Source organism: Mytilus galloprovincialis, chromosome 11 (genome assembly GCF_965363235.1).
Source record: "Mytilus galloprovincialis chromosome 11, xbMytGall1.hap1.1, whole genome shotgun sequence".
Lineage (NCBI taxonomy): Eukaryota > Metazoa > Mollusca > Bivalvia > Mytilida > Mytilidae > Mytilus > Mytilus galloprovincialis.
Window position 1 is genome coordinate 63,440,024 of NC_134848.1, and position 23,800 is coordinate 63,463,823.

The 23,800-nt window shown below is 31.5% G+C and overlaps 1 protein-coding gene across 3 annotated transcripts in view; it reads right to left on the reverse strand.

Annotated features, from left to right (window-relative positions):
* LOC143052596 (tyrosine-protein kinase Fer-like) overlaps positions 1–23,800 on the reverse strand; it is a 43,553-nt gene that overhangs the window by 14,723 nt on the left and 5,030 nt on the right. Inside the window, exons 1-12 of one of the 3 annotated variants that reach the window (XM_076225659.1) lie at positions 22,707–22,802; positions 21,903–22,119; positions 20,979–21,152; positions 18,595–18,691; positions 16,771–16,963; positions 15,563–15,700; positions 14,574–14,696; positions 6,915–7,049; positions 4,151–4,168; positions 1,683–1,851; positions 1,223–1,387; positions 208–411 (exon numbers count right to left, since the gene is read on the reverse strand). In XM_076225659.1, coding sequence (XP_076081774.1) covers positions 208–411; positions 1,223–1,387; positions 1,683–1,851; positions 4,151–4,168; positions 6,915–7,049; positions 14,574–14,696; positions 15,563–15,700; positions 16,771–16,963; positions 18,595–18,691; positions 20,979–21,152; positions 21,903–22,119; positions 22,707–22,720 — 1,647 coding nt within the window. In that variant the 5' untranslated portion in view covers positions 22,721–22,802. Of the gene's footprint in view, positions 1–207; positions 412–1,222; positions 1,388–1,682; positions 1,852–4,150; positions 4,169–6,914; positions 7,050–14,573; positions 14,697–15,562; positions 15,701–16,770; positions 16,964–18,594; positions 18,692–20,978; positions 21,153–21,902; positions 22,120–22,706; positions 22,803–23,800 lie in introns of those variants that run through there. The other 2 variants (XM_076225660.1, XM_076225661.1) reach the window with 2 other exon arrangements.

Genomic DNA, 23,800 nt, shown 5'->3' on the forward strand with positions numbered 1-23,800 from the left:
CCTGCCAATTTTTTAATTGATTATTCTATTTCTCAAAAAAACAAAATATGAACCTGTCATTTTTTTCTAATTTTTTATTTTACGTATTCATATTCTTTTATTCTACAACAGTCTTTTAAAAAACATTTTAATTTTGAAACAAATGAGCATACATCCTTAATATATATTGAAATAATATTATATGCGATTTGAATTGCTAGACTATACCTCTCCATATTGAATAATAAAGTGTTTATGTCCATTCCAGAATGCTGACAGAACATATTGAACTTCACTTGTTTTCTTGTTTTTACTTTCTCTAACAAGGAAGTCGCCATCTTTATTCAGCAGACGTTGAACCTCTTCCCTTGGCAGAACGCCATGGAACCACTCCTGCTCTTCCAACACAGCCTCCACGTCACTAGAGTTGATCTTCAAAATAAAGATATAAATAATTTAGACATGCAAGACCTTCAAATTAATGTATAAAGATACATTTACTAGAGTTTTTCTGCAAATCAAAAGGGCATTAGCTTCGATATATAAACAGAATTAAAATATCTAAATATATAAAAAATTTAGATTACCATACACTAGAAATGCTGATACTTATTATCTAGCCCATGCATTGAAAAAATAAGCCCATGCATTGTAATTTTTTCATTATAGACTTTTTATACAATTTGAATATATATTTTAGTATGTTATGACTAAAAACTTTAACCTGAAGCTGAACAGACGAACGAAATAATGAACGGACAAACAGGTGGACCCACTGATCAGAAACATAATGCCCCTCTACTATCGTAGGTGGGTCTTAAAAACAAATTAAAACAATAACACTTTCAGGTCAATATAATTTCTGGGATAAAACTATAAGAGTTAGAGGAAAATATTGCTACCCCAAATCCTAACCTGAAGATGCCAAATGAATAATGTTTTAATCCTGTATGTTGTCTCTTGATTACCAGAGTAACCAACAATGAATTATGGGAAGGTTCATACTTACTTCGTGTGCAGTATTTGTATGATTCGCACCACTGACATATATTTTTTTAACTGGGTACACTTATGTCTTTGATCACCATAGTAACCTACCATGAATCATGGGAAGGTTCATACTTACTTCATGTGCATTATTTGTATGATTTGCACCACTGACATATTTTTTTTTAACTGGGTACACTTATGTCTTTGATTACCATAGTAACCTACAATGAATCATGGGAAGGTTCATACTTACTTCATGTGCATTATTTGTATGATTCGCTTCATTGACATCATTGTCTTCATAGTGTGTGCTCTTTTCACCTCCGTCTACTTTCTTGAATTTATTAAACAATGACTTGAATGGTTTTCCTGCCTTTGCTATGGTACTGGTTTGTGGTTGGCTGGAATCACTGGTCAACTGGCAATGAAATAAATAAAAAAAAAATTGAGTTTGTAATTTGAATTAAATTTACACATTTAAATTTCTGTTTAAATCATACAAATTATAGTTTTAAGATAAATGTAAAGTAACCCAAAGGGCAGCATCTGAGATTTTCAATTTGAATTAAATTCACACATTTAAATTTTGGTTAAAATTAGAAATTGTGGTATGACTGCCAATGGGACAACTCTTCACAAGAGACTAAATGACACACAAATTAACAGCTATAGGTCACCATACGGCCTTCAACAATGAGCAATAATTCACTTACAGAGACATCACAATCATCCCCATTGTCTAACATTTTAGGCATCTCATCCCCTACAGCATCAAGTGAATCTTTTATCCTTTGAACCATCTGTGATTGGATTTCCAACTTGGCTTTTGTTTCTGTAACTTCTAGCAGACATTTGTGTCGCTCTCGTTTCTTCTGTAGATATCTATAATGAAAATAATAATTGAAATCTTCATCTTGAAATAAAAATTTGGGAGTTCAAATAGAGACAAAAAAATATAACAGGTAATGTTATAGGGGGTATGGGAGTATAAATGAAAAATCTTTAAAAAAAAAAATCGAACTTTTCCAAAATGTAAAATAATTACCATATGAGGAGACAGCTTTTATAAAGTGCTTTTTGATTATCAAACATCATATGTTTTTTCAACAATAACATGAAATAGAAAAATTTCCTGTGGATTCTTTAATAAATTGTATAATTTCTGAGTTACCTCCCCTTAATATGATAAGTTAAAAAAAATGAAATCAAGGGAAATAGCTGTACATTTGTAAACATATCCTTGATATCAGTAATAAATTTGTTCATTTCAAAGAAAATTCTTTTAAGAAAACCAAATTCTTGCACCAAAATTTGCTGAATTTATTTAAAAGCTATACCTATTGTGTTCTATTATAAATTCCAAGATGACAGAAGACACCCAAACCACCTTAAGCAACTTCAGAATTAGAAAGATAGAGACTAAAAATACCATGTGCAGTGTACTTCTTACATTTAAAACAATTCGACATATTAAAATATTTATATCTATATTATTTTCAATCATTTTAACACAGCCACCATAGGCAGATCCAGGGGGGAGGGGGGGGGGGGGCCTGTCCTCCCTTTCGTGGGAAATATTTGTTTGTTTATATAGGGAATTACTGAAGCATGTCTGGAGCATGCCCCCCCCCCCCCCTTAAGTCAGTTAGTCACCCCCCACCCCCCTTCTGAAAAGTTCTGGATCCGCCAATGGTAATCTATTAACCTCAACAGTTGGAGGATTACAAGTTACTCCTTATAAATATGGTACACAAATTTAAAACAAAATATTTTGAAGGGTACAATAGTTACTTTTTACACTTTTGTAAACCATAACTTTAAAAATCTATACACCACGGCTAAATTGGGAATTCTTAAACCATACTTGGACCTATAATGGTTTACTTTTACAAATTTGGACTTGGATGGAGAGTTGTCCCATTTGCACTCATACCACATCTATATCTATAACTAAAATTTCACATATTCTACAAAAAAAAATCATGCTAAATACACATTTCTTGCTTCAAGGGATTAATTATTGAAAGTGGAGAGTTATTTAAGACATAGTGATAGAGTGGATATTAACCTTGTTAACATATTTCTTCATGACAAATTACTACACATTTCAGAGATTTTGTTATAGTTTTATTCTGACTTTATTGAAAAAGGTTTTTATTTTCATTCACATGCTTCATGTACATGTAAGTGGGTAAATATTTGCTGTTTACTAGTTTTTTTCTACTGATATCATCCTAAAGTATAGGGCTTAACGTGCATCAGGATCATATTGTAGTGTGCATTTCCCATGCAATATTGAGGTTATAATGAGTGTATTTTTTTACGTGTATAATCAAAACATATATACATGAAGTGATTAATATAATTAATTTTAATAAAGTATAATACCACAGTCAATATCAATGCTTCAAAAATCTTTAAGGAAATTTGAAATCAAAGGCATGGGTATTTTTAATTAACAACAAATAGATGGGTTTCTTAAAAATTATTGTTGGGATATATTTGGTAAACCTAGCTTGTTCCATTTTTTTTCTAATGAAGTCTCTGAATTTAGTTTATGTGACACCATATCAGACAAGACAGATAAAACTTTTCTTGGTGTGTTTGTTCCTTTGAAAATAAAACTCAATCTTAGACTGTTTTGCCATAGGAAATGTCAGTACTACCCCCCCCCCCCCCAAAAAAAATTAAAATAATTAATTAAAACACACAAATAAATGTCTTAACTTTTATCTATCTTCCTTTGAGTTGAAACCCTCAATTCTGATCAATTTAAATATCATAATATAATATATGTATAACGTATAATTCTAGCTACTAAAGCCACAACCATTCATACACATTATGCCTTATTCCTGGGTTACTGGAATCAAACCTCATCTAGAAGGGTAATGGAAAATGTATAAAGGTAAGGATTAAATCATGGAAAATGTATAAATTTCAGGATTAAGTCATGAAAATGTATAAAGTTCAGGATTACGTCATGAAAATGTATAAAGTTCAGGATTCCAAGGCTGTAACAAAAAACAAACCTATCTAATACGTTAAAAAGGAAATTATTATGTAAAATACTAAAATACAGGACAATACTGTATTTGGATGTATTAAGTACATGACAACATGGTTTTGAGAACATGCCTTTCTTTGCCACTAGCCAATACCAAGGTAATGATTGCCTTACCGTTGTCTTTTTTTCTTTCTGGAAATTAAATAATACATAAATATCTAGATCGTGAAAGGTTAGAACCATTCCAATCATATTCCGGAGCAACATATAGATCGTGAAAGGTTAGAACCATTCCAATCATATTCAGGAGCAACATCTAGATCGTGAAAGGTTAGAACCATTCCAATCATATTCAGGAGAAACATCTAGATCGTGAAAGGTTAGAACCATTCCAATCATATTCAGGAGCAACATCTAGATCGTGAAAGGTTAGAACCATTCCAATCATATTCAGGAGCAACATCTAGATCGTGAAAGGTTAGAACCATTCCAATCATATTCCGGAGCAACATCTAAATCGTGAAAGGTTAGAACCATTCCAATCATATTCCAGAGCAACATCTAGATCGTGAAAGGTTAGAACCATTCCAATCATATTCAGTAGCAACATCTAGATCGTGAAAGGTTAGAACCCTTCTTATCATATTTAGGAGTCAGGACACTACTAGACAATAATAACCTTAATAATTGTTAGGAAAGAAATTACTTGAGAACTTAACTTTTATTACAATAGGGCTGTTCTAACCTCCCATCTTTTAAGTGAAGTTTTTATCAATAAGAAAATTGCAATAAACAACTTTCAAATTCAATGCATTTCCGTTAAAAACTCTGGTTTTGGTGAACATCATTCCTGCGTTTAGGAGCATCGTCACTTCAGTTTTAATGTTGAGGGAGTGTTGTAAAACTATAATACTACATTGCATTATTCGGCAAATTAAATTCTCATCATTGACAATCAGCATCGCTGTCATTAGGGAATTGTGATTAAGTACTTACAAAACAAACATTATTTCTAGTTTATCCTGCACAATGACGATCACTAAGACCCTTGATGAACGTTTATAGAGCAGGGATACAGGCGCTCCCCTCTTAATCTGGTAAATGAATTCATAAAAGCGCGCATAATTGACAAGTTTTTTTCTGGTGAAGGATGAGCTGGAAAGTGTTCTATTGGATAGGTAAAAATAAAAACAAACATTTTCAGTTTTGATAATAAAACTTTCTGATATTGAATAATTATAACTGCAATAATACTCACATGCCACAATTTCTGAATGCATTGTGAATATAAAATGACTACTTACAATAATATATTATTGTTTTTATCTTTGGGACAACATTCTAGTTTCTTATCCCTACTTTAGGGAGTATATTCCACAGAACTACTTACATAACATACTATTGTCTTTGTCTTTGTGACTACATTCTATTTGTGTGTCCCTACTTTAGGAGTATATTCTACAGAACTACTTACATAACATACTATTGTCTTTGGGACTACATTCTATTTGTGTGTCCCTACTTTAGGAGTATATTCTACAGAACTACTTAAATAACATACTATTGTCTTTGTCATTGGGACTACAATCTATTTGTGTGTCCCTACTTTAGGAGTATATTCTACAGAACTACTTACAATACATACTATTGTCTTTGTCTTTGGGACTACATTCTATTTGTGTGTCCCTACTTTAGGAGTATATTCTACAGAACTACTTACATAACATACTATTGTCTTTGGGACTACATTCTATTTGTGTGTCCCTACTTTAGGAGTATATTCTACAGAACTACTTACAATAACATACTATTGTCTTTGTCATTGGGACTACAATCTATTTGTGTGTCCCTACTTTAGGAGTATATTCCACAGAACTACTTACACAACATACTATTGTAATTGTCTTTGGGACTACATTCTATTTGTGTGTCCCTACTTTAGGAGTATATTCCACAGAACTACTTACATAACATACTATTGTAATTGTCTTTGGGACTACATTCTATTTGTGTGTCCCTACTTTAGGAGTATATTCCACAGAACTACTTACATAACATACTATTGTAATTGTCTTTGGGACTACATTCTATTTGTGTGTCCCTACTTTAGGAGTATATTCCACAGAACTACTTACATAACATACTATTGTCTTTGGGACTACATTCTATTTGTGTGTCCCTACTTAAGGAGTATATTCTACAGAATTACTTACATAACATACTATTGTCTTTGTCTTTGTGACTACATTCTATTTGTGTGTCCCTACTTAAGGAGTATATTCTACAGAACTACTTACATAACATACTATTGTCTTTGGGACTACATTCTATTTGTGTGTCCCTACTTTAGGAGTATATTCCACAGAACTACTTACATAACATACTATTGTAATTGTCTTTGGGACTACATTCTATTTGTGTGTCCCTACTTTAGGAGTATATTCCACAGAACTACTTACATAACATACTATTGTAATTGTCTTTGGGACTACATTCTATTTGTGTGTCCCTACTTTAGGAGTATATTCCACAGAACTACTTACATAACATACTATTGTCTTTGGGACTACATTCTATTTGTGTGTCCCTACTTAAGGAGTATATTCTACAGAATTACTTACATAACATACTATTGTCTTTGTCTTTGTGACTACATTCTATTTGTGTGTCCCTACTTAAGGAGTATATTCTACAGAACTACTTACATAACATACTATTGTCTTTGGGACTACATTCTATTTGTGTGTCCCTACTTTAGGAGTATATTCTACAGAACTACTTACATAACATACTATTGTCTTTGGGACTACATTCTATTTGTGTGTCCCTACTTTAGGAGTATATTCTACAGAACTACTTACATAACATACTATTGTCTTTGGGACTACATTCTATTTGTGTGTCCCTACTTTAGGAGTATATTTTCAGAACTACTTACAATAACATACTATTGTCTTTGTCTTTAGGACTACATTCTAATTGTGTGATATCATCTTCCACCCCTTTCAAGGCCTCTTCCTTACTTTCTAATTCTTGTTGTGTCGTACTTTCTTCCTCTTCCAGTGACTGTAACCTGAATTAGATGAAAATAAATATTTCACATCACATATAAGATAAGATAAGATAAGATAAGATAAGATATTTTTATTTTCCAATTATGGGCCCCAAAGGGCATAAACATTACAACATCAATAATTTTTTCATAATACAATACAAACAATGAGATAAAAAAAAAAAAAGTTAAACGAGAACTATTTAAGTTCTTAAAGAATACGTAGATAAAGAATCTATAGTATGTTGGTTTTTTTTAATACTAATGCATTTTATTACAAGTGTGGTTGATATAGATAACAAACAAGCAGCCCAAAAAGAAAAAAAAAAAAAAATAGATATCCACATATGTATAGTACACAAAAAGTTGGATCAATTAAATATATAATAATTAGCCAAAAAGAAAGTAGAAATTAAACATGTCCATGACTCATCCTGTGTCAGCAGCAAATAGGAAAGCATTATGGTTTCCTAAAGGCAGCTGACACCAGGGGACGATACCTTATGGGCCATAGGCATGCAAAATGTGTGTAAATGTCTCTTTCCTACCTGTATCAAAAGCAAACAAGGAAGCATCATAGGTAACTTGAATGCAGTTGATACCAGGGGACGATGCCTCAAGGATATAAGAGAACATTTGAATAAATAATATATCTTAACAATTATTTTTTTTTTTTAATCGGCTAGTATGTTTGTGATATTCAGATGAATATAATTTTCTATGTCCAATCAAATGTATATACACACATAGATTTCCTTTAACTAATCTTCACTAAGGAAGATGTTTGTATATAAAATTACATATTATTTTAAGTAACTCAACATTTTCTACACTAAATAACCAGATAATTTTGCTTTGACTGTTCATATGATTAAAATAAGAATTATATTGTGCAATACTAGCTAACATACAATTTCTATCATCCTCAAATTTGTTACAATCAAATAGAAAATGAGCCTCATCTTCGACAGTATTGGAAGAACATTTATTACATATTCTGTTAATTCGGGGAATACCCTGATATCTACCTAATTCTATTTGTAATCTATGAGAAGATACACGTAATTTAGTAAAACTTCTTCTAAGTTCAAAATTCTTGATCAATGTTAGATATTTTTCAAAACCAAAATTTGTTTTATATAAAAGGTAGGTTTTCAGTTTACTGTCTGAAAATTTATCTATTTGTTTTTTCCAACAGCTAATAAACAATATTGATAGCTTGGTTTGTATATATTTCTTAAATTTGTATAAGGATTCACAAAATGGAGCATTTATGGCATTTGTATAGTCAATACCAAGTATTTTAAAAACAACATTTATTGAACCATACCATGATGTTATATTCATGTGATGTAGTGTCTTTGATTGTGTATATGCCTCTTTTAATAGAGGAAAATTATTACCTAAATTCTCTAATCTATACCAGTACAATAACATTCCTTTTATAATATTAAAATATATTGGAAATCTTCCAAGTTCAGATAACACTGCAGCATTTGTTGTTTTCTTGTGTACCCCAAGTATAAATTTACAAAATTTTATATGAAGTTTCTCACAGGGTAAACCTGAATATAATTTTTCAAAAGATATATCTTCCTTCTTACATTTAGAGGAAAGAGAATTAAACATCCCCCATATTTCGCTACCATATAATAAAATAGGTTTTACAGTGTGGTCAAAAACATGAATACTTGTTTTTACATCAGGATTAAGTGATAAAAGATCTTTCCTTAATTTGAAATGAGCTTTCAGGGATTTTTTGTATAGTTCATTTTGAGCATAACTGAATGAACCAGATGAGCTTAAATATAAACCTAGGTATTTGTATTTTGAAACACATTCCAGATTTATATTCTGAAATGTGAATATCTGTTTTACATGTCTGCCTGCCTTGTTGAAAATCAGCACCTTTGTCTTATTAGTATTCACATTGAGACACCAATCTTTGCAAAATTTATCAAGCATTCCCAGCTTTTCTCGTAGTCCTTCAGCTGATGTAGATAATAAAACAATATCATCAGCATACATTAAACAATGTAGATCTTTGTCATTGACATTAACTGGGTCTCTAGTATCTGACAAATATCTGGGCAAATCATTTATGAATATCTTGAATAAATTCGGACTGAGGTTGTCACCTTGTTTGACTCCAATATCTAATGGGAAAAAATCACTTACTTGATTTTGAATTTTGACACATGATTTGCTAATTTCATACATACTTTTAATAATGTTATAAAAATAAGACCCAGCCCCAATATCTAGTAGTTTAATCTTGATCCCTGTATGTATAACAGTATCAAAAGCCTTCTGAAAATCAACAAAACAGGCAAACAGTCTACCTTCTTTTGAATTACAGTATTTGTTAATAAGACAGTTTAAAATAAACATATGATCTGCAGTTCTGGCTTTCCTTGTGAATCCAATTTGACTATCATGTATAATATTATGTTCCTGAAGAAATTTGTCCAGTCTTAGACTTAATATTCTATTAAAAAGCTTTCCAATTGCACTTGTTATTGTTATTCCTCTATAATTGTTAGGGTCACTTGTATCGTTGCTTTTAAAAATTGGTGTAATATAACCTTCAGCCCAAGATGTTGGGTATATACCTGAAGACAGACAAGTATTAAACATCTGTTGAAAACTTTTTAAAAGGAAAGTCTGTCCATTCTTTATCATATTATTACTAATGTTATCCAAGCCTGATGATTTATTGCATTTTAAGTGTGAAATGGCTTTGGATATTTCAGACTCAGTGATAAAGGAGTCCAACTCGTTGAAACATTTTGAGTTTTCTAACTGTTTCAGTTTTTCACATAGCTCTGTATATCTACTTTGAAATTCACCTTTCAGTTGTGACAACTTTTGGAAATGTGATATCAAAGTTGATGGTTGTACTCCACATTTTTTTTTAGTTTCATTTTTTTCCTGTAGTTCATTAATTAAGTTCCAATACATTTTTGGATTCTCTTCGTGCAAGGAGTCCAGCTGACTAATCAATGATTGTTTGTATTGTTTGTATTTATATTTCCTTAGTTTGGAGTATTCACGATTCAGTTTATAAAAGTGATTTTTGATAATTGGATCATATGGAAATCTTGAATAAATTTTTCCATAATTAAGCAAGTTAGTTCGAGCTTGTTGTAAACTTGCGTCAAACCACTTTTTGTTTTTTTGTTTGTTTGTGTGTTTTTTTAAAGGTCGTTTAAGTGATAGATTTGCTGCTGATAAAAAGATGTTTGAAAGTTTTGATGATGCGTCATCTACTGATGTCTGAGTAAATTTAATTGTGCTGTTGTTGAATTCTAGTATGTAGTTTTGTAGTGTATCTGAAGAAAGTGTTTCTTGAAATTTTATTGCTGAACAGTCAGTCCAGATATAATTAGGTGTCATATTTTTCAACTGGATTGGAATATCATTTTCTCCAGGAACACAATATTTTGCAGATAATTCCCACTCAAGTTTACAATGACAATCAGATAATGTGGGAATAAATCTGGATACTTTAAAATACAGTACATTTTCAAGAATTTCTTCCGACACAGCAACATAATCAACCACACTTGCACCATTGGGGGTATAGCAAGTAAAATTACCAAATGTATCACCAAGAACTCTGCCATTTAAAATTCTTATTTGTTTACTAATGCAAAAATCCAAAACTTCTTTGCCTCTTTGATCAATTTTTTGGTCTCGACTTTTTCTTGTCATAATGTTTTTGTCAGTAGGGTATGTATCAAAAATTGGAGTAAATTTTGAATCATCGTTTACTATAAAGTCATTTTCAGAGCCTATTCTGGCATTAAAATCTCCACATAACAAAATTTCACCCATTTTTTTATACTGAAAGATATCTTTTTCTATGCATTCAAAAACATCAGAAGAGAGTTCTTGGGTATATTTAGACGTAACAGGGGGGTTGTACAGTACACAAATAAATAGGTCACTTTTAAATCCAAAAAAGGATTTTTCTAATTTAATCCATTGATAATCTGGATTACTGTTAATCAATATTTTGACATGAGGTTTAACGTGACTTTTCTGTAGAATTGCTATACCCCCAAAATGACGGTTATTATTTGATAATTTTCTACATATTGGATGATAATGAAATTTGCCAATATTGTGTATTTGGGAATTATATCCCACATGAGTTTCAACTAAAAAAACAATGTCGTAATTCTCTATATGTTTCAGAAAAAGGGGATCCTCTGCTTTATTCATGCCCTTTGAAAATAAGCCACCTATATTCCAATAACCAAATTTTACAGATGATTGGTTTGATTTTGGCATTTTGGTTGATACAATTAAATCTGGTATAAATAATAGAATAGATTTTCTATCTATAAAAAAAAAAATAATAAAAATTTGTCTCTAAATAAAAGGAAGAGACAACAAGGAAAATATTCAGAAATGTAAATATTTGAAATAAGTAGATTTATTTAGAGGATAGTTTTTACAATGGTTTTCTAAATACAAATAGTCTATGATATAATGACAGATAATTTCTTTTCTATGTATCCTCTTTTAACTGAATAACTATTAAACTGATTTGGGTTGAATAACCTGATATATGTATTTATATGTTTTTCAGAGATAAAAAAAATAACTTGGCTGCATTTTTGCACCTTTCCCAAGTTAGGAGCCTCTGGCCTTTGCTAGTCTTGTATTATTTTTAATTTAAGTTTCTTGTGTACAATTTGGAGTTAGGTATGGCGTTCGTTATCACTGAACTAGTATATATAATTGTTTAGGGGCCAGCTGAAGGATGACTCTGGGTGCAGGAATTTCTCACTGCATTGAAGACCTGTTGGTGACCTTCTGCTGTTGTCTGTTCTTTGGTCGGGTTGCTGTCTCTTTGACACATTCCCCATTTCCATTCTCAATTTCAGAAACAGATAAGGGCTCTCGGTCATAGACTTTACTGATTACTAAGCATATAAAATTTGTGCTTGAAACACCAAATCTGTATCCTGAATGGTTGATTTCAAAATCTGAGTATGATAATTGTACCAAAAGACATGGCCTACTCAGTGACAGATACAGAATGGTTGTATGGGGGCGTAGAGGGCATACCCTCTGATCTAAAAGATATCAAGTTTTGGCTTAAAATTGTCAATATTTTTAATACCATCAAACGTTAAATCTGCCCCTGCTAATAGCTTCTAGTATTTCATAATTTTGACAATTTGTAGGTTGAAACACTATAGAAAATATAAGGACAGGATATATCATCTATGTAATGGTTTGCTGTGAGTTGGTTTTTACCCAAATTATCAATATTATTGTAATATTTCAAACTGACCTGAAGCAGCTATAATGTACTTTGGGGTCAACAATATCAAAACATGGACTTCCTTTTATCTCATACAAATCAAGGAGCAAGGGTATCAATAAGCTATCAATCCATACTTTTACAACTTTTCAATTTAGGACAGTGATTTGATTTGATTTTTGGTGTTTTAAAGCCACTTCTAAGCACCCTATTTTGTTGCAGACAGTTTTTATTGGTTGAGGAAGCTGAAATGTCCAGAGAAAAACACTGACCTTCGATAGGAAAACTGACAATTCTAGTCAATTCAGGTTGGAGAAGAGTGCACTAGCACCAGCGGGATTCTAACTCACAAGCTCAGTGTTGACTGGCTAGTGATTTCAGTAGTGACTACTTGGACCAATCAGCCATGGAGGCCCATTTTTAACTGCATTTTTTTGTATGCAGCATATATTTAAATTATAATAATTCTCCAGTTTTTGACCAGTCATGTTGAAATCACAATAATAAATGCACACAATAATTTATCCAGAATTAATTATCTACCTTGTTTTGAGGGTGCCTTGTGTTTCTGCGTTGAGTTGTATTGTGTCAGCTTTAGACGATATTAATTATCTACCTTGTTTTGAGAGTGTCATGTGTTTCTGCGTTGAGTTGTATTGTGTCAGCTTTAGACGATATTAATTATCTACCTTGTTTAGAGAGTGTCATGTGTCTCTGCATTGAGTTGTATTGTGTCAGCTTTATACAATATTAATTATCTACCTTGTTTTGAGGGTGTCATGTGTTTCTGCATTGAGTTGTATTGTGTCAGCTTTAGACAATATTAATTATCTACCTTCATACCTGCCAACTTTTCAAAATGCCCATGGGGGTTTTGCGTGCAAGATAGCTGTCATACTCAGTCCTAAAAAAACCTTCAAGGGGCCTGCAAATACACTATAATGTTGCTTTTTGGCTTCTTCATACTTTTATAAGCCTAAAGTCATTGTAAAATTAATTGATTAGTTTAAATTGTGGACAAAATTGCTCTTTCAAAATTTCAATTTGGGAGCCTCCATGGGGGAAATCCCCCGCAAATAGTGACAGTTGGCAGGTATGTACCTTGTTTTGAGAGTGTCATGTGTCTCTGCGTTGAGTTGTATTGTGTCAGCTTTATACAATATCAATTATCTACCTTGTTTTGAGAGTGTCATGTGTCTCTGCATTGAGTTGTATTGGGTCAGCTTTATACAATATTAATTATCTACCTTGTTTTGAGAGTGTCATGTGTCTCTGCATTGAGTTGTATTGTGTCAGCTTTATACAATATCAATTATCTACCTTGTTTTGAGAGTGTCATGTGTCTCTGCATTGAGTTGTATTGTGTCAGCTTTATACAATATTAATTATCTACCTTGTTTTGAGAGTGTCATGTGTCTCTGCATTGAGTTGTATTGTGTCAGCTTTATACAATATTAATTATCTACCTTGTTTTGAGAGTGTCATGTGTCTCTGCATTGAGTTGTATTGTGTCAGCTTTATACAATATTAATTATCTACCTTGTTTTGAGAGTGTCATGTGTCTCTGCATTGAGTTGTATTGGGTCAGCTTTATACAATATTAATTATCTACCTTGTTTTGAGAGTGTCATGTGTCTCTGCATTGAGTTGTATTGGGTCAGCTTTATACAATATTAATTATCTACCTTGTTTTGAGTGTCATGTGTCTCTGCATTGAGTTGTATTGTGTCAGCTTTATACAATATTAATTATCTACCTTGTTTTGAGAGTGTCATGTGTCTCTGCATTGAGTTGTATTGTGTCAGCTTTATACAATATTAATTATCTACCTTGTTTTGAGAGTGTCATGTGTCTCTGCGTTGAGTTGTATTGTGTCAGCTTTATACAATATTAATTATCTACCTTGTTTTGAGAGTGTCATGTCTCTCTGCATTGAGTTGTATTGTGTCAGATTTATACAATATTAATTATCTACCTTGTTTTGAGAGTGTCATGTGTCTCTGCATTGAGTTGTATTGTGTCAGCTTTATACAATATTAATTATCTACCTTGTTTTGAGAGTGTCATGTGTCTCTGCGTTGAGTTGTATTGTGTCAGCTTTATACAATATTAATTATCTACCTTGTTTTGAGAGTGTCATGTGTCTCTGCATTGAGTTGTATTGTGTCAGCTTTATACAATATTAATTATCTACCTTGTTTTGAGAGTGTCATGTGTCTCTGCGTTGAGTTGTATTGTGTCAGCTTTATACAATATTAATTATCTACCTTGTTTTGAGAGTGTCATGTGTCTCTGCATTGAGTTGTATTGTGTCAGCTTTCAGATCACCTGTAACGTTACTTATCAAACCTTCATCAAATTCAAATGTCACATTTTCTATTGGATCGGATCTAAAAAGGAAAAATAAAGCAATGACATTGTGCCCTTATATTGTTCAGCGGGTTATTTTCATGGGTGTAAATTTTTTATTGAATAAGGTATACAAAATATTTTGGCTGTTATTTTTTTGGCTGATTCTAAACTTTTATCAATACCTTTGCATATGCACTATTAAATTGGCGAAATTTAGTTTGGTGATAATTAACACCCTGTGGAAATAACCCGCTATACAGTAATTACTATCATTGAAACAAAAAAAGGTTAATTGAAGTAACTATTTTTATTCCCAACTGATATATGTTTTTTTTTTAAATTGGGTGTTGATAATATTAAACAAGATAGAAAGTTGCAATACTGTTAATCAACTTGTTTTTGATGATACTTTATTCATGACTGGCCCAAATTAGCCATCACTTCAAAGATTTGTTTTGGTGTTTGTTGAACTTTGTTGATGTATCTCTACATGAGACGACACCTAAATTTAATATTTCTCAAATATATATACATGTATTCACATTAATGTTCAACTTGCAGTATTAGCATATTTTTTTTTCCATGAACGTAAGTCAGTTTTACTTCTAAGGAGCAATTGAGACCACCCCCAGATTTTGTGTCGGGTTCATATGCTGAGTCTTAAGTTTTGTATGTTGTGTCTTATGTACTTTTGCTCATTTGTTTCTGTCTTTTTCTTTTTTAGCCATGCCATGGCGTTGTCAGTTTATATTCTAATCTTTGAGTCTGAATGTCCCTCTGGTATCTTTTGTTTCTCTTTTACAACACAACGGTTAATTGATGATGGATTTTTTATAAAATAGCCTCTATAAACATAAAAGTAGAGTTTTAGAGTATTCATTTCTAATAGAGTTAAGTGACTTACTTGAAGGCATCTATAAACTGTACAAAGTGGTTTTCAGGGACTATTTCTCCAATGGAGTCGGATATTTGTTTGGACATATCACAGAAATCTTCACTACAGAAATTTGTATTGGTGTAAAAACTCTGCAGGAAATCTTTACTGAAACAGACAAAAGACAATTCATTAAATATTAGATTTATTGACTGGTGTTTAAGGTGGTACCCAACACCTGAGCTAAAATTAATTTGGCTCGTTTAATTTTCTTAAAATTTTGAAAGAGTACTTACTTTGACCCTCTGACAAAACTATAAAAATTTCAAAAAATTTGAACCAACCGTTTAATCAGAAAAATTACACTGGTTATATAGCAGTTTGACAAAAACTTATTTTGATCATTGAGAAGCTTAACATTCCTTTAACAACACCATGTCATTAAAACATTCTGCTGATTTTACAGAGTTATCTCCCTGTAGTGTTAGGTACCACCTTAACATCACTTGCACTTATCATTACTATAGTTGTACAATGTATGAATATGCCAATTTTTTCAGAAAATGATGCATTCAATAGTGTAATCATAATAAAAAATACAGGTTTTTTATTTACATGTATACGGAACCTTCCCCATTGTCAAATGATTGTAATAATAAAATCAACTAAAAATATCTGGGTTTACAGTAGTCAAATGAAATTCTTTCAAAGAATTGGACTATAGAACATTTCTCTTATTGTAAATCTTTAATTTTCAGCAAATCTACTGGTGCCACATGCAGACCAGGATATGAATACACTTTCAGAGCACCTGCCATAACCTTGAGATTTTAGCGGGGTTCATGTTGCTCAGTCTTTAGTTTTTCATGTTGTGTTTTGTGTACTGTTGAATGTCTGCTGGTCTTTTTCTTTTGTAGTAATGGCGTTGTCAGTTTCTTTTTGAGTTATGAGATTGAATAACCCTTTCGTACGTCTTTTGGCTCTTTTTTCTGTGTAGTGTTGGCAACCAGTGGAGAGGTATACTATAGAACCAGAATATTTTTGATGCTGTTAATTGTTTAGCAATACATATACATTATTAAGAATCAAAACGACATTCAGCCTAATCATGCTAATGCCTGACTTAGTCTGAATTATATATTTGAAAATATATGCAGTTCATCGTGAAATGGCAATTTTATTTCTCATTCTTCCTTGCAGATACCCCCCTCTGGCTCTGTAAACAGATGGTCTCTTACCATTGCTGAGCAAGGGCTTCCTGTGTGGCCTGATGAGAATCTAAAAACTCTGGTAAAGTCTGATTAAGATATTCTTTCTGATGTAAACACACTTCTTGTAAGGATAAAACATAGTTGTTGTGAACTGTATGTAGCTTTACCATAGATTTTTTATGGTCTAATTTAGCCTTGTCCAACTTTCCACCAGATTTAGCTACAAAATTAATCAAAGATTCATATAAAATATATCAAATCATATGCAGTAGAAAAACATCTAACAAGTGTTCTGTGTTTTAAAATGTTCTTTATTCTGGGAAACCATGATTTATTTAAAAGTTTTAATTGTTGTTTTTTTTAAATTATTTTACACTTGTAAATTATTAGGGGTGGTGGACTCAAATCTTAATTGACTAAGATTGTCAGTTTTCCTACTGAATTTCAGTGGTTCTTCCTCAACCAATAACAAATGACCGCCACTAAATAGCACAATAGTGATGAAAGTGACATTAAACATTCATTCTATTTTTTGAAATTTCTTGGCCTTATATATCTTACTTTGCAGTTAGTGGTCTGCTTATTTTTGATTGCTATACAGTGTAAGTTAGTACTAATTGTTAATTTCTATGTCATTTGGTTTTTGGTGGATAGTTGTCTCATTGGCAATCATACCACAACGTCTTAATTTTATATTTGAACTAGCTTTTAGTAACTACAAGTTTTCTTATATCATGTAAATTGGTGCTTTGTTGTATTTTTTATATTCAATTAATCTTTTGGGGCTTTGTAAATATCTTTTGAGTTAAGCTATTTACAACTGATTTTTACACTTTGTTCTAATGTTGTGCTGTAACATCACTATCCTGGGTAAGGGGGAGGCTTGATAAAAGGTTCAACCCTTCAACATTTTTTATGTGCCAGTCCAAAGCCTATTATTCAGTGGTTGTTGTTGGTTTATGTAAGTCATATTTGTTTTTCTCAAATCGTATGATTATAAATTAGGTAGTTAGTTTTCTCCTTAAAAGTGATAAAAATTTTCATGACTATACCCTATGGGTTGTCTCATTGTTGAAGGCTGTATGGTGACTTATGATTACTTAACCCCACATTATTAAAACTTTGGTGGATATTTGGTAATCATGCCACATCTCCTTATTTTGAGTATCTTATCTTGTCTAATATCTTATAATCTTGTACTTTTAACTTTTAAATTTTCGAATAAAGTTTACTGTTACTACTTTTGTAAAGTTAATGTGAAAAATACTGGCTTTTTTGGGGGGAAAACTTTTCAACCATTGCCATTGGACTTATTTATTACAATTGCAAATTGACTGTCATAGTGATGACTTGGTCTAGGTGCTTTTTTAAAACGAGTTGGGCTAAACCAGGTTTTAAGATTTGAAGTAACTTCTGGTACTGTGGATTCATTTATTTTCATGGATACCAATTTTCATGGATTCAAGAGATCTTGCATTTTCGTGGGCATTTGATTGAGGTTTGTCAAAATTTTTCCTTCAAATCAGTACAAATTTGTATTTTGTTGAACATTTGAATTCTTTGTTCACCTATCCCATGAAATCAACAAGAATTGGTATCCCACAAAAAATAATGAATCCATTGTATTTCTGTATAGCGAGTTAATTTTCGCGGGTGTAAAATTTCCAGATTTTCGATAAGGTATACAAAAAAATTGGGTGGTTATTATTTTGGCGGATTCAAAACTTTTATCAATACCTTTGCATGTACACATTTAAATTGTTTTTTAAATTTTGTTCTATGCGCGAAAATAAGTGAAAATTTACACCCCGCGAAAATAACCCGCTATACGATATATCGCTGATTCTATACCTTTCCCTTTAAGATCCTGAAGTTTGGCCTGATCCTGTTGGAGTTTGCCCAGACACTTATCATATTCTTGTTTCTGTGTTCTAACGGCTGTCTGCACCTGTCAGAAAATATTAATTCAAGTTAATGACATTTTATGTTATGAATTTTATATTCTTTTTCTATTACTTTAAAATATAAACATTTCAATTACTTTAAAATATTTAATTCCACTGAATGATATTTCATATTACGAATTTTATATTCTTTTTTAATTGCTTTAAATATAAACATTATTATACAGTTAACTCTCGTTGTCTCAAATTCGGTTGACTCGAAATTTCGGATGAGTCGAAGTTTTCACATGGTCCCGACCTTTATTCCATACAAAAGTATGTAATTCGACTCCTGTTGAGTCGAAATTGGATGAGTCGAAATTTCGGTTGAGTCGAACTAAATTTACGGTCCCAAGGGTTAACAAAAGCATTCAAAATTCATTTTTTATCTCGAACTAATACACATATGTCAAAACATGACCTCCGTGATTTAAATGGATTGAATAGTTAATCTGACAATACACGTGTAATTAAATTTCCGGTCACTGACCACTGTATTGATTTATGACATGCTTTTTCCATGAGTGTTTACCTAAGATTATCTTTTATAGAATTTTGACAAATAATTAGTGATACATTGTTAATGTTCATGAAAAAGTATTTAAAATGTTTACAAAACAATTAATTTGTGATTTACACTAATGAGCTTGGGTGTGTATAAAGTGAGGATTATGGCTTCCGTTGATGATCACCTAAAAACTACTCAAACGGCGTCTTTAATCTTGTTATATTTTCTTTTGAAAAGAAAGAGTGAGATAAAACAAAATGAATAGAAATCATATTTTTTTTAAATCTCTTGTTTCCAAGAATAAACAATTTTCGTCAGCTATAACCGACCTGAATAACGAAACTATCAATTGGAAATTACTCTGAGACTCTTGGAAAAGCCATAGGAATTTTTTTTAATTGAAAGAATTGAATAAATAAAAATAATGTCATCATAATAATGAAAGACTGTGACAAACAAATACATCGATCTGATACTAGAATATCGATTCCCTTGCCATATTCACCCGGATTTATTTTAGCTTTAGCAAGCTAAGCAAGAGTTGTGTCCCTTAGATTGTCGAACTTCCGGTGTTCGTTTGAGTCGAACTACGTGTATCTCGAAATATTTCTCTGGTCCGGCTGACTTCGACATAACGAGAGTAGACTGTATAATTATTGACTTTTGATGAGGTTTATAAGTCACTGTATTAACTGGTATCAAAAGTCAACAATTATTTTATTATATGACTTCTTTTTATCCATTTCCAATTTACAAGTATTTGCTCAAGAAATTTAACTGTTACTTGTCTTGATACTAAATAAATTATATGTTTTTGTTTCTAACTACTAGAATTTGAAACATTCAATAAAGTTTAGAATTTGCATTTTTTCAACATTTTACACTGATCATTGATGTTGCCTATGAAACTTAAACTATTGAATTACACTTTGTTCATGTTGTTTGTTCCGCTAAATTTCAAAATTAAAAGCAAAGTTAAATTAAAAACAAATAAATTTTATATTTCCTTATATAATACATATAGGTAATGGGGAGTAGGAAAAGGGGGCAAACCATGGCAACAATAATATTATACTTTTAACTCACAAAATTAGAATGAAAGAGGACACCGACTGACTTTTATAATATAATGTTCTAGGGGCCTTTTATAGCTGACTATCCGGTATGGGCTTTGCTCATTGTTGAAGGCCGTACAGTGACCTATAGTTGTTAATGTCTGTGTCATTTTGGTCTTTTGTTGATAGTTGTCTCATTGGCAATCATACCACATCTTCTTTTTTATAGAATAATATTAGACATTAGAATTGTTATTGTTCTGAAGTTTCTTCCCCTTTTCCCAAACTTTCAGTCTGTTTCAACATGTATTGACATTGTAATTATAATGTTTATAATTACACCTTATGTAAGAATCCTGGGTTTTGATTGGTTGATAGCCATTGTATTTTTCACCAATTTACTGTTATCAAATGAATATCGTTCATTTTTTAACGCCGCCGGGGTATTTGCAAAAAGGATTTGCCTTTTTTACCCTCTCTGCCGTGGTATTTGCCAAAAAATACTCTTTCCGACTGGACGCTTGTAACGTCACAATCATCAATGCGTTTTTGAACATTAACATTCGGTGTAATTAAACAGATATAGCATGTTCTTGAGGGGTATTTGCGAAAAATACCAGTCTTGAGAATGAATTTCCCTCACCTTATGGCTCGCGAAATTTAACATTCTCTCGACTGGTATTTTTCGCAAATACCCCTCCTTAACATGATATATCTGTTTAATAATACCTTAGAGAAATCATTTTCTAGATGGTTTCTCTCCTCTAAATACTGTTTTTTCACTGTCTTTTTCTCATGTAATATCTCGTTCAGCTTTTCCATTGTGTCTGTCGTCAGTTCTTCTACATTTCTCTTTAATTGCTGAACAAATTTCTCTGTCTCTTGAATAATAACTTCCCATGCCTATATTAATCATATAATGTAAGAGGGAAATTAATATCAACAAGAAAATCAATCAAAATAAAAAAAATAACTACAATAAGTTTGAAAATAGAAAATATCAATGAATGAATATACACATCATGAACATGAAACATATATTTTTTCAATGTGTAGAAATTTACTATACACTGAAATAAATTTAGTAACTAGTTTAATATTTTATTTCCTTTTTGAATCTATTATTCAAGTGGCACTTCAGTTTTTCAAAGACATGTAAATGTTTAAGTAGATTACTTAAGTTGTTTATATTGAAAAAAAATGCATTAATTTAGCAAACTTAAAGACTGACTGTTCTACACAAGTATTTGACAAATGAAAGCCATGGGGTCAGTTTTTGTTGGTTTTTTTTTTGGTTTTTTTTGGGGGGGGGGGGGGGGGGGACTGAAACTTTATATATGTTGGATACATAGCTACCAGTCTAAAGGTCTCATGTTCCTGAAATATTTTTTAAATGCTCTTACTATTAACCAACTTATTTTGCTGCTACTTTTTGTTGCGTTTAGCCCTTTCTAACCCATTTTCTTGATGTAGGTTAGTAAGGGAAAATCTAAGTTTTACATATTCACTGAGTATACATATTCTATGGTTGTTCCACATTAACCTTTTCAAGCAGTATGCTCTAGACTTACCATAGACTAATACAATCAAGATATTCTACATACAAATTATTTTCAAATATGTACAATGTATATTTTATTTAATTTTACAAACCTGCATGACAGCACATGTTGGAGAGAACTCGGAGAAATCGACTTTCTGAGCTTGTTGTACAAATGTTGTTAAAGATGTTGCATATTTCTTATCACTGTCTATCCTAATATTTAAGCAACGTTTAATGTTTTCATACAATCTAATTTCAGTGTCATGGCAACGCACAAGGGCATCATGGGAATCCTTGCCTTGCAGGTCTGTCCCAAACCCCATATTTCTGCAAAAAAAGGAGAAGAAAGATTGTTTTCAGAATCATGATCAATCTTATTGCCACAAATGAAAACATTAGATAAATAATAAATTATCTTGATTCAATATGACCATAAACATGCATTTTTTTCCAAGTTTATAGGGATGTAAAATGAAATTGCTTGATCAACAAAATGTTCTTTCATCAATTATGTTAATGATTCAACACTTTAAACATGTAAAAACTGCAAAAAAAAAATATCATTTACATTACCAGCTATGCTCAATTCCATTTCAACATGTGAAATGAACATAAAAATTTAACCCTTATCAAACAATTTTTAAAAGTTTAGTAATCTCATGCATGCTTTTTAAAAAGACGTTATGGAAAGATGGATTTTGTCATGTTTGTGAGCATTATAAATCTGATAATATTCAAGAATAGAAAATGATTTCCTACCTAAAATCAAAACGGACATAACGAATTAAGCCTCATTTTGATAATAATTGTAATGTACTTATTATGCAATCTTTACAAACTTATCTATAGAATAAATCAAAATAATGTCACTTCCTTGTTTGATGCGAACAAATAAAAAATATTTGTATTCTTACTTTCTGTTTAGCATGTAATCAAAAAGCCATCCCAATGTTATCACCACAAAAGGTAAAATAACTATAACACTATTTATAGCACTGAACAAACAAATAAATTAACTTCCTGGTTTCATGTCAAAGATCATTGATACGATATATCTATGTACAATGATGTAGGTATAACGTGGGCGTACCTAGTAAACAAAATATGCAGTTTTCAACACAGTCATATTATATTTAGTAAATCATAACTTCAGTTTAATAAATTACACTTGGATTAAATTCACCCTCATAACTTGATTACCATCCTCATCAACTGAAGAAGCTAAGGCCAAACAAATTTATTCTAATGTTTCCTTCCTCCTTGGTTCTGGACAAAAAATTTGGTATGCAGGGCTGTCAAATGATTTAATTTATAATATCTATCTTTGACAGACAATATAAAAGATTTACTTTTCTACATTGGCTAGAGGTATAGGGGAGGGTTGAGATCTCATAAACATGTTTAACCCCGCCACATTTTTGGGCCTGTCCCAGTCAGGAGCCTCTGGCCTTTGTTAGTCTTGTATTATTTTAATTTTAGTTTCTTATGTACAATTTGGAAATTAGTATGGCGTTCATTATCACTGAATTAGTATATATATTTGTTTAGAGGACAGCTGAAGGACGCCCCTGGGTGCGGGAATTTCTCGCTACATTGAAGACCTGTTGGTGACCTTCTGCCGTTGTTTTTTCTATGTTCGGGTTGTTGTCTCTTTGACAAATTCCCCATTTCCATTCTCAATTTTATTATATATGACAAGAAATGCTAGTTTTTTGGTGTAAAGCTCAAGTTTTTTTTTTTTTTTTTTAACGTTATCAATTAATAAATTTAAAAAATAAAGCAATGACACTATCTCCATACAGGTACATGGGAAATTACTGTAGCCATATGTCAGTCAGGGGTACTACTTGTACAAGTAATCTTTTATTTATCTTATAAATAAAATATGCTTATATAAGTTAATTATAATGTTTGAATAATCACCCCATAATTTTCTCTAAAATTTTTTTTACTACCCCACAAATATTCTTAAGTTTTGATCTATGTAATTGAACATGCCCTTAACAAT